Source organism: Penaeus monodon, chromosome 38 (genome assembly GCF_015228065.2).
Source record: "Penaeus monodon isolate SGIC_2016 chromosome 38, NSTDA_Pmon_1, whole genome shotgun sequence".
Classification (NCBI taxonomy): Eukaryota; Metazoa; Arthropoda; class Malacostraca; order Decapoda; family Penaeidae; genus Penaeus; species Penaeus monodon.
This window is the reverse complement of record NC_051423.1, coordinates 13,287,834-13,300,333: the sequence shown is the minus strand read 5'-3', so window position 1 is coordinate 13,300,333 and position 12,500 is coordinate 13,287,834. Positions and strand designations below refer to the sequence as shown.

Here is a 12,500-nt window from a genome sequence, read left to right as displayed (position 1 = left end):
CAATCGTGAGTTGTAAAGTAGATGATATCCTGTATGTTAATGCCACTTCTTCACTAAAAGTAAGCCATTAATAAAGTCCGAAAGGCCGAAAATGGCATTCCCTCCGTCCCGAATACTAAACTCTGCCCGAACCGCCCAGTGCGGCGGTGGCAGCCCTGCGAGAACAGCGTTTGTTTACTTCCTCTCCACTCATGACCCTCGCTCTAGCGTCTCCTTCTCCTCGCACAAACGACCTTTTCTCATGACGGTAAGCGAGGGCTTGGCACCGCTTTGGCATGAACAATAGTTCTGAGTTCGAGATTGTGGGCCTTAGGGATATGACAGGCCGGGAGAAGATACCAACTCTGTACTGAAGGTCATTATGGTTTGTCCAACCTTAGTGGACCAAATATAGTTTTATGTTTATTACCATTATTTAAGTTTATTATGAAAATCGTATTTGTTACAGAGAGCGACGTTCCTTCAGAGACGAAGTCAAGTCCCAAAACCAGGGTATCATGTGAACCCAAAATCCAAACCTAACCTTTCCTACATTCTATTTATTCCCTAGCCGGGGGGGGGAACCCCCTCCTGTACGCCCCCTTTATTAACACCTTATTTCAAATCACAGAAAATGCGACATTAAGAACTGTGGCAGTGTGAGGATTTTGTGTATTGAGTCTGAGAGCAGTGATATGTAATCAACAGTTTTATTATTTCATGGTAAATATGAGGCTACAGCACATGTAACTGTGTTGTTTATTACTCTGTTTCTTATGCTTTATAAGATGGTAGTGTCCATTACCCTCTATCTCTGTGTGTAGCCCTCAATAATCATCATCAATAACGGTATGCTCATGTTTGAGCAGCCGTGGACCTCTCCACCATCCTTCGCCACTCAACTCGATCCCGCGCCCATCCCTCCACTTGTACCATCGACAGCCCGCAAATATCTTTGATGTTGTCGCTCAGTCTTGTCTTCGGTTTGCCTCTTCCTCAATAATATTAACCATGAAAATTTATCTAGATGGAAATTGGTTATGGCGGACATGGCGAGATTTTACATTTTTAATACTCACGAGGTCTAGAATGAGTATTGAAACCAGCCCGGAGGCATGTCCAAGAGAATTAATCAATTTTCCTATTAGAGCTATGCAAATGCTTTTTTATTATTAGTAAGCTTCAAATACTGCATGATGTCATATCCCACATCATCAGCGCATCAGAGGGAGCTCGTCGTTCTCTTATAGTACTGACATTATCTGTTTGGTGTTACGGTTATATAGTCACTTAATGAAGCAGAATGTTTGCATTTTTAACTTTTGTATATAAAATACAGCTACAAGCTATTAGGTACCTAAAGTTGTGGTTGAAGTACTGAACAAAGCTGGACACAAATGGGGAAACTGCCATTGTGTGTCAATAGGTCTGCCACTAGCCAGTTTTTAATACTGCAATTAATTGGTTAAGACCCTGAAAGAATATAAGGGAATCAACATAATATGCAACTAGTTTATGCAGAACTCAGAACAAAATAGGAAGATGAAACTGCCATAATACCTGGCTTGTTAGCTGTAATGGGGATGGTGTGTAAACCAGTCATTAGTATTATTTGACTTTAGTGATAATTGCATCTGAATGAGGAATAATCCATGGTACTTCTTGAGGCAGGTCTTTTCAAATCTTGAAAAACTACAAAACCTCTTTCCTGTCTTTTCCCCCTAAACCCCCAATCCCATGCCCATTGTTACTGTGGGGGGATTAGGAGACATAGACTGACCCAGTATTGGGAATCACCCTACCTTGGGCCTCAGCCCTTGACTCAACTAATTTTGCAGTCTTTTTTTTCTTCCCTATCCATTTCTTTCTCTTCTCCATGTCCTTCCATTATCCACTTCCTAAGGTGTAAGATCCAAGTTGAAAAGATGAAAGACTCACTTTGTGCCAGTCATGAATGGGTTGAGGGAGCCATGGGCAAGGTATTAGTTGACTAGCCTTTACCCATCAAGGGGTCCCTAAAGGGTAGACATTTCTCTCCCTAATATACTTCAGGCATACCATGACCAGTAATTAAGACTTTGCACCCTTATTAGGGGCACTGAGGCTTGCACCTTTATTAACTAGCCCCACATTTAAATTCTCCCAATTCCCCTACCCCAGGCGTTCTTTTGACCATGACTCTTAACACTACCTCCTCAATACCTAATGTCGCCTCAGTCCAGCCCAAACCATACACCCAGGTCATTACTCAACCTCCAGAAAACATTCCTCCTCTCCCAACATCCTCAACTTAATCCCCTACACCCCCAAAGCTTTCTTCAACTATCCCTCACCTCCCTTATTACTACTCTTCAGCCTTATTATCTACCTCTCAACACTACTCCTTCTTACTACCCCACCTCTACAACGTTCTGAATACTCTGTTTAGCCCAGCCAAATGGGATTTACTTTTTGTGATCCCCTCTACAGCCTCTTATTCTGACAACACTCTCCTCTTGCAGCAATGCCTCCAAAACAAGTAGGCAAAGCTTCCTTCCACAGCTGCCCCAAACATTCCTGCCTTGCCACAGTTACATCTGAAGCATTATTAACCCAGACTGACTTCATTGCCAGACCCATTCCTGGCCATTCTTATTCCTCCCTCAATACTTCTACTGGAACGGTCTCCATCTCCCCTACAAACTGCCGTGTCTATAACAGGGATTAATCAGATTGTGGAGAAGGGCCTACTTGCCTGCATCATAGACTATGATGCAGTGTCAGGTTTTACAAAATTCATTTAGCAAGATTTTCGTTTGTGATTTTTCTGAAGCTTTGTGTCATACAACAGGATATATGTATTTTTTTTTCATTTTTATCCACACTGAAGTATCAAAGTAAAAAAGAAATTTACCAGTTTCTGATGGCTCTTGTATGATTATTAGGTTTAGGAATCAGTGATTGCAAATCATCAGGAATATGACACATGTTAAATTATGTGCATAGAGAGTAATTGCGTGTGTGTGTGTGTGTGTGTGTGTGTGTGTGTGTGTGTGTGTGTGTGTGTGTGTGTGTGTGTGTGTATGTGTGTGTGTAGATATAGATACGTATAGATGTATAGTACATATGTATGTATGTATGTATTTATTTATGTATTCTCTCCGGGAGGTAAGAGGAAGGTTTATAAAGGGAGGGCTAAGAGGTAAGATGGGTGGGTGCTTCACGCGCATGGTGATGTGAAGCGATGGTGTGGTAGCCTAGATAGTGTTGAGTGCTTGCATGCCTTCTCGCTTGCAGCTTCCAACCCTGGCTAGCCCAGTGCGAAAAAGGGAGCAGCTTCTGCATAAGTCTCCCCTGCCAGGTCACAGCCTCTCCATCATCAAGACTTCTGCAGTGCCTCCTCATGGCCACCCATGGGTAACTGGGTACCTTGCGGTCCCAGGCTAAATCTGTGGGGGATCTCGGAGCAGCAGGAGGCCCCAGAGGTACGGAGTTATGGCCCACCGGCGTGTGGACACGCTCTGGCTACGTACCAACTCCTGCCCCCTAGCCACCCTGGGGTAATGGGGCGGTCGGGGGGGGTGGCCTTGCCGTCCTCCCCCCCACAGAATGCCCCTCTGGCAAGTCCGTTATAAAGGGCAAATGCTGGGGGGAGGGGGTTGTCCCCCCCCCCAGCAAGTAAGGCCGGGGGCTGTGAGTCCCGCTGGCAGGGCAAATGTCGGGGGCCTAGGTTTGGAAATAGAGTTATCGTCCGCCTCTGCCCCGGCAGGCCCCCAACCCACCATGAAGCTTGGGGGAAAGCCCCGGAACCCACAGGTGGATAGGCGGTCCACAGCCTGCCCGACCCCTTTTTTTTGGGGCTGTGTTGGTGGGGGCGGCCCGAGAGGTGGCGTACACTGGGAAAGTGCCCACCCGAGCGCCAAATTAAAAGGCGTGCTTTCCGGGTAGGCGTTTGGGAACATCCCGGTCCTTCCCCGGCGGGAAAAGGCGGTTACCTCTGTTATCCCCGGGAAATTTAAAAAGCGACTGGGATTTGAGGTGGCCTGCCCCTCAGAGGTGAGAAGACTGGTTGCGGCCATGATCATTTGGGGTGGTTTAACCCCCATAAAGGTCGGGCCGCAGGATGGTCACACCCCCAGGGTGTGCCATAGCCATCTCCGGGCGACTTCAGTCCGCGGAGTCGAGGTGAACCGGTTGATGAGCGTTATCCAAAGGCTTTGAGACTGAAGCATGCTTTGGGTTCTTTCTCTTTATTGCCCCTATAGCCCCCCAATGATGTATAAAAAACCCGACTGAAAGAGGCTTTCACCCCCCAACTCCATCTGTGGCAGACGATTGCCCCCGGCCCGAGCTTTTCGATGTTCGGGGCGACTTCAATGCGGTATCCGGCTGTGACCGAGTTGGCCCTCGAGATGTCTGTGGGCCCCCATGGCTTGGGAGCTGATTCCACCCAAGCAAAAATAGCTCCCTCTCCGGGATTTTGCTAAACCCCGCCATCGTGGACTTGGTACAGCGATAGGGCCCCTAATGTGGGCCCAAGGAGATCGACCCCCTTTCTTGTCAGCCGCGATAGCGAATCCTCCAGAACTGCAGGGTTTTTAGGGGGCTGCCTGATTTCTGTGGCACCGACCATAGGGCTGTGGCTAACCCTGCGGGTCCACTTCAAAACTCCCGTCCCCCCAGTGCCACCAAAGGTGTTTACTTGGCAGACTAAGGGGGGAGGAGTGTGCCCGTGGGTTCGCCAGGGCCCAGTCCCCTGAGATTCACAGAAACCAGCAACCTGACGGACCCAGTTGCCTTGTGGGAGTCCTTCAAGCGCGTAACACTAAAAGCAGTCAGGAGTCCTTGGCGTACCCCCAAGGAAAAGGCAGAATACCATCTTCCTGGAGACATTAGGGCCCCACTGAAGCGTGTCACAAGGCTCGGCTGAATGGAATCAAGTCTTGCGTGTTCCATGGGCGTGGGGCTCGGACACTGCGACAAGGGAAAAGGAACAGTCCATCAGGAATCTTGCTGAGGAGCGTCGAAGGCCTTTTCTTGGAAAGCCCCTTCCCCCTCTCCTACCAACCCCTTGAGAAAACTAAACCCCTAACCCCCTCCTCAAGATGACTCCCAATCCGGAAATCAGCGGAAAGGGGCCGATCATTAGATCAGGGGGTTCTGTAAAAGTTGGGTGGTTTTTTTAAAGTTGTACCAGGTGAACCCTCCAAAGTTAGTTGGATGCAAGCGATGTCGCAGGTCCCTGGCCGGACCCCCCCATCAGCGAGGAACCTCCTAACCCAACAGGGGTTTAAGGCTGGCGATTTCCAAGCTGAAAGGAGGAAAGTCGGGCCATATGTGATATCCCCGCGAACTGAAAAGGCTGGGGATGAATCTATGGCTCGTGGCCTGATACAGCCCTGATGCCTTTTTTTGGGCCCCAGTCTAGGGCTACCTTTCCCCCCTGCCTGCTGAGGGGGTGGTCATCCCTCTCTGGAAGGGGAAAGGGGTAAGAGGACTGTAGAACAAACGGGGCATTACACTGCCCCCAGCTACCAGGCAAGGTTCCGCCCAAATTTCTTCTGAAGGGCATCCGCAACCCCCTACTAGGCCCCAGAGCCCGGGAGCATTTCCCTTCCTGTAATTTCAGGGGGTGAGCAAGGCTGTGTCCTTGCCCCACACTTTTAAACACTTGTATGGACGGATAATGGCCAGAGCTACTACCCAAAGTCAGTGCGGAGCAAACTAGGAAATTTAAGGTCTCAGCCCCTTGATTTCCCCGACGAGTTCCCACCTATCTGAGTCTTGGGAGCACTTTGTGGTCCCCTTTTGGCATAAGCAATAGGCGAAAGCCCCTGGGCCCCTAGAGGTCCCTGGCCCAAGCCCAAAGATTAAGACTTTGGGGACTGTTGGGGGGCCCCCGCTCACGACCCATGCTTTGGGGCGGAGGACTTTGAAGTCACAGAAAGTTTTACATCCCCTGGTAGCGTAGTCCATATCTCGGGTGTCAGACCAAGAAGTCTTTGGGGGGGGGGTTTTTGGGGCCCCCCAGGGAAAAGGGCCATGAACTCGACCCAAAAAGGGGTTTTGGGAGAGTCGGAACCTATGCAGAAGGACCAAGTGGTGTTTTTCAAGGCCTGATACTTCCAGTTTGCTCTATGTAAGCAAAACCGGACGTACCCAGTCCCTTTTGGAGTCTCGCCTTGATCCCTTTTGTAACAAGTCCCTTCGCCGGATCATCCCGGAACAGTGGGCCAGGACCAGTGCCCCCAACGGCCGGTTACACGGAATGGCGTTAGGCCCTGAACTTCCCATAATCCGGATCCCCAATCGGGCAAATGGCCACCTAGCTCGCCTCCCATGGAGACCCTGCCCATAGGTTGTCCTCTGAAGAAAACCCTGGGTGGAGGAGACCGTGGGCGTCCTAGGAGATCATGCTTGGGCAGCTCGACGAGCCTTTCGGAGGAATAGAGAGGGGGCCGTGTGCCGCCTGGAGACTCACTGAGGGATCCTCGGTGGCTGGAAGTGAATGGTGGATGCGGCCATGCGCCCCCGTCGGCGTTAGTCCCTTGATGATGATGATGATAAGAGGTAAGATGGTATGGTTTTTATCCTAATTATATAAGCTGTATTCATTTCAAATCCATATGAAACTTATTGTGATCTGTAATAAAAACTCAAAAATACTCCTAACCTGGTGCTGCCACAGTCTCTACACTTCATAGACTATTTATTTAAATGAAATATAGCCACCGCATGTATTCTAGTTTCTTGTTTGATAATAGATTATCAGGGAGATCTAAAAGATCTTAAGTTACAAGAATTTACATGGAAATTTTTATCTGTTTCAGCTAGTGTTTTTAGAAGCAAAGCCTACACAACTCTTTACAGAGTTAGGATCTTCTAATGATTTGCCTTATTCAAAGTAACCTGCATAGAGAGCATGTTACTTTATGCTTCCTCTGCTTCGAATTTTTCCTTAGAGCAGCTTCCTTCACATACACCCTGAAATGCCCAATATGCCACAAGCAGCTGCTGTCATGATAGGGTCAAGTTATGAATATGAATTGGAAATATGCAATGCCAGAAAATTTTCATATACATGATTAAACCCTGGCTGAGGTGTTTCACTTTTTGTTTTATATGAATTCAGATTTTCCTAAATATTTTTTTTATTTAAAAGCCGGTTGTTGTCTTCTGGTAAATGTACAGGAATTAACCCATTGGATCTAGGTGCTTCACTAACTGCACATGGCTTATTTGATTAGTAACTCTCCTGGGTGTGTAGCTTGTAGACCGTGTCAAGACTCTTTGCTCCCCTTTGCAGTCTTATTTTGTATTTTTCTGTGTAGGCCTTTTTTTTTTTTCAAAGCCATTTTCCAATGTCTATATTTGTCATTTGTTATGCTGTATCAATATGGTACTAAAATGTTTTCCTTGGACAGACTTCACATTTCTCAAGGTAGTCTATAACAATAATAATAAGTAACATTTTGTTACTTATGTAAATGTTTAAAATTTTTGTAATATTAAATTTTCAGTAATACACCCTGTGCCAATGGTCATGGTGGGCAGGAATAGGATCCCAAGCACAGAAATAGTGTCATCCCAGGAGCCAGTGCTCTTTCAGCCATTGCTCATGAAAGGGTCATTCCACACTTGTTTACCGATGGAAATAATATAATATCTCCTTCCTAATGCCCACTGAGTCTTGATTACTATCCCAGAGCTTTGTGCACTTTTGGGATCACTTTTTATCCTGGCCTTCAGCCAAAATTCTCATGTCATGTTCTCTTCATCCCATCATTCCTGTCTTTGAGCCATCATCCGAAATTCTCATGATGTGTTCCTGTCACCCCAGCCTTCAGTTAATTTTTTTCCTGATGGCATGTTCATGTCACTTAGCCCTCAAGCCAATTTTTTTCACAACCTGATAGACACCTCACCAGGTTCCAAGGGGTTAACTTTCAAAAGGAAGTTGAGCATTTCCAGTTCTGAAGTTAAAACACTGATATAAACTTAGGGGAAAAGTCTGGGTCTAGGGTCGGTCTACAATTCATAGCCTATTTTTATAAACCAGTTTCAGTATACAGTTTGATTATCAAGATTGTTTGTCACTATTAAACTTAATTCTAGAGACACGCATGTATGTATTAACCCCTTCTGATAGGTAGTATTCATAGTGACCCGGGCCTCGTTGTGAGCCCGCTGCCGTGGGCTCATATCGTCACCCTAGCATGCGCGACCGCTCATGCCCAATACCAGCATCCCTTGCCTTTTCTTCGTAATACTAAGAACCTATGTTGTATTTTCAGTATTATTATTTTCTAAGGTCTCTATTTGCCATATTTTCTGATAAATAAGGCTGTTGGATATTTTTGTTGTTATATAGACTCCATAGTTGATCATTATTCACTCTGTAGTCTAAATAAGATAAGCAGTGTGTGGTATCATGGAGTTGAAACCATAGGTTTTGTTGTATTTTCTTTTGCAGTTTTTTTTCACGTTATTTTATAAGATAAACTTTAGTTTCAATAGGTTTATATTATTACTTCCATATAGATATAATTTAATGTTCAGTGTTTTTATAAATACATGATTTTTTTTTTCCGTTTGTTTGTTTCTTCTTCCTCGATCCTTCGCTTGACTTGAAAATTTTGCACATCTATGTCACACTCTCAACCTCCACCCACTCCTGCAATACTCACAAATACACGTACATACATGTAAACACACAGGTATGCTCACACACACACACACACACACACACACACACACACACACACACACACACACACACACACACACACACACACACACACACACACACACACACACACAAACGCATACACGTGCACACAAACAGACACACAAACATACATGCATGCACGCACACGCTTCCACTTGATCACTCATCGACTCGAATTGCCGATCAGACACGTATGTGTACGGACATGCACATTTACGTACACGTACTCAACGTACGCATGAATGAACGCACGCACACACACTCACACTCTCACACACACACACACACACACACACACACACACACACACACACACACACACACACACACACACACACACACACACACACACACACACACACACATGTATATATAAAAAGAAAAAACTCATGGCATGGCCATATATGCCCCGGAATATGGGACATGCGCACCATGGCATGTATGTACATTCATTAGATGTTTGTGTAGGTGAAAATCTTTGTAAGTGTATGTTACAGGAATTTGGAATGCTTCTTGTGGTTTCAGTAATGATATTAAGTAAATGTACCAGTTTTTTTTATCCTGAAAAAAAACATGCATACTATGTATATATGCAAAATGTACTAAGATTCCCATAAGGTGTTGAAATAACATTTCACTCCTTTCAGGTCTCTTAATTTGTTGGATCTTGGTGCCTTGTGGCTCGCATGTGAACCGGGCTTTAAGTTTACTTGAGTGGTGACTCTCCCAGTTGTTTGTGATGTAGGCCTGACCCACATAAACACTCCAGCACAGTATCAGGACTCCTTGCCTCCTTTGCATGGAAAAAGTATCTCTGCTGGAGCTAGCACTCTTCCTGGTTGGGCTAACACATTGTTCATTCCAACCTTATTTACCAGTGGAAATAATCAAGAGCTCTTTCCTAATGTCCACTTACTGATCTCCCTCTGAGAGCTTTATACATTCAGTGGCAAGACATTCCCATCACCTTCTGTTCAGCAACAAAATATTGTGACAAAATGCTTATGTCACCCTGGCTCTTAGCCAATTTTTCCATGTTGACACATTCCCATTACCTGCAATGCAGCCAATTTTTTTCATGATGAGACATCCCCATCACTTGGATCCAAATGATTAATGTAGATTTTTTGTACAAATTGAAGTAGAGTAAATAACAACTATAGTTTACTACATTGTTGTGCCACATATTTGTCCAGTCATCCTCAAGGGCTAAAAGAGAATATAGTAAGCTGAGTATATCCTGTGACAAACCCTGTCTATGGCATCCTATTGAATTTAATACATTTGTCAGTTTTCCAGATGGCAGCAGCATCCAAGGCAGCTAATGGCCAAGGAATTCATCCAGAAGAGAGATTTGCATCTTTGAACCCTATGAATGAACCCTTGCAGCTATCACCTGCGGTAGGAAGTCATATGTAGTAATATATTATGGTTAGCAGATTATAATGAGAGATTATTGGTCATATATTCTAATATAGATAAATTTAGTTTGAAATAAAGGAAAGTATATAGATGTGTGTGTATGTATTGAATTAATTTTTTTTTTATCTGATTTCCTTTTCTACTCTTTGCACTATAGGTTGAAGGTCGTGTGGAACCATATGAGCTTGTCGAATTATTCTATGGTAGCAGTACTGTCTCTCCAGCCAATCACACATCCCACCTTTCACCTAGATCTGCAGGAACATCATCTCCTGAAGTCATGCAGGTTATTGATATATCTATTTAGAATACATATGTGCATACACATTCAGACACATGGAAATATATCACACATGTATAAAATGCACGGATTGCCGTCTCTTCCATCAAGTCTCCCTGTCTTCCTTCCTCTGATCAGAGTCACAGCAAGCACCTTCCTAGTTGTCTATCTCACTATTTCTGCATAGTTGCCCAGTTGTCCAGCACCCTTTCACCACTACAACGTCCCTGTCTCACCTTCTCCCAGGATTTGACAGCCTTCACTCTCTTCCTCTTCCTCATCTCCCAAGTTATTTTGCGTGTTGCCTAACTACGTTCTCCTTTGCCACTGCTTTAATTGATTCCTGCTTATTAACATTGTATCATGACATGGGGAAAATTTCAAAATTTCAGAAATGCCAGGTAATGTCCAATCACAGCATAACAGCTTGGGAGCCTGGCTGTGACCCAGACAATACCCCAAGCACAAATGCCCTCCAGCCTGGCCAAACTTTATAATAAAAATTTACTGCTACATTTTTGTCACAAATGAGTGTACTGGCTGCTAGTCATTTGATACTGTTTTGAAATTTTAATTCAACCACACCCCTATACCCCCATTCCCCTTCTAGGCCCTTCTCTCCTTGAGCAAATCACATAATCTTGTTTTTCTGCCTGATTCTTCTAGTGGATGGAGTGTAGTGAATGTGAATTACTCATTCTGATACATTTATATAGCATATTTCATTTAGTCAAACCCCCTGATTTTTCCCCTACCACATTGCCCCTGCCACACTATACAATTATGTATCTCAGAGTTACCTACTGGTACATCATTGTTGTTTAAGTATTTATGAAAACTTAAATACTCAGTTTTGTTGATAAAAATGTGATTCTGTATGTTTTGTTTCCCGTTACGAAAGCCGTCCTTCCTGGACTAAATTCGTAGTCCCGCTGGGCAATCGTGTCGGCACCATAGTGTGTGCGGCATGATCGTATATGACCCTGGAAAATGGGACCAATGCACCAATACACGTCACCCGCAATATAGTCCGGGCATGCCTAGCAGTAAAGGGTTAAGCACTTGGAATGCCTGCAACTAAGTTTTGCCTAAGTGAAACTTGAAAAATCAGGGGTGGGATATATTCAACTGATGTGCACCTTCTCCACTCTTGTACATTGTACTAGTATTCTTTCTTTCTCTGATAATTCATAATCACCAAATCCTTTTCCAGCTTTTTTTATTAAATTCACCACCCTCTGCCCTCTACCACTGTCACGTTTCTCCTGGACACTATCTGCCCATTATCACTTTGTCATCTCTGTTCACTTTGATGTCTGATCTAATCATCACTTGTTTTCCCTTGGGTACTCTCCACTACTACATCCAGTTAACCCCTGAAATATTTTTTCTCTTCTCTTCCATCTTACAGCCCACTTACAGAGCATACACAGATGTAATTCATTATCACTTCTAATGCCAACTAAACTCATCAGTCTGTCAGATACTATCTTATAGCCTCTTACCTCTTAATTTACTCATATTTCAGGATTACTCACATACCATTTCACCTATATCCAAAACATAAATGTGTGTGCGTCTGTGCGTCCGAGCGTGCATGCACACACACACACACACACACACACACACACACACACACACACACACACACACACACACACACACACACACACACACACACACACACACACACACACACACAATATGTATGTATGTATGCTGAGAAAAGTAAATTGTAAAGAACGACTGTTGGACATGTTGAACAAAACGAAACTAAAGTTTACTGGTCATGTGATGAGAAGTAAAAGTATTGAGAAATACTTGCTGACAGGGATGTTGATAGGAAACAGAGGAAGAGGCAAACCAATGACAAGATTGAGCGACAACATCAAAGATATTTGTGGGCTGTCGATGATGCAAGTGGAAAGAAAAGCACAAGATCGAGTTGAGTGGCGAAGGATGGTGGAGAGGTCCACGGCTGCTCAAACATGAGCATACCGTTATTGATGATGATATATATATTTATATATGTATATATATTTATATGTATATCTATATTTATATGTATATCTGTATTTATATGTATATCTATATTTATATGTATATCTATAT

The 12,500-nt window shown here is 44.3% G+C and overlaps 1 protein-coding gene across 2 annotated transcripts in view; it reads left to right on the top strand.

Moving 5' to 3' along the window:
• The first annotated feature begins 76 nt into the window (after window positions 1–76).
• Window positions 77–12,500, top strand: part of LOC119596935 (zinc finger protein 628-like) — a 25,796-nt gene continuing 13,372 nt past the window's right edge. The window contains exons 1-3 of one of the 2 annotated variants that reach the window (XM_037946314.1): window positions 92–247; window positions 9,978–10,087; window positions 10,266–10,394. In XM_037946314.1, coding sequence (XP_037802242.1) covers window positions 9,986–10,087; window positions 10,266–10,394 — 231 coding nt within the window. In that variant the 5' untranslated portion in view covers window positions 92–247; window positions 9,978–9,985. Of the gene's footprint in view, window positions 248–9,977; window positions 10,088–10,265; window positions 10,395–12,500 lie in introns of both variants that reach the window. The other variant, XM_037946316.1, reaches the window with a different exon arrangement.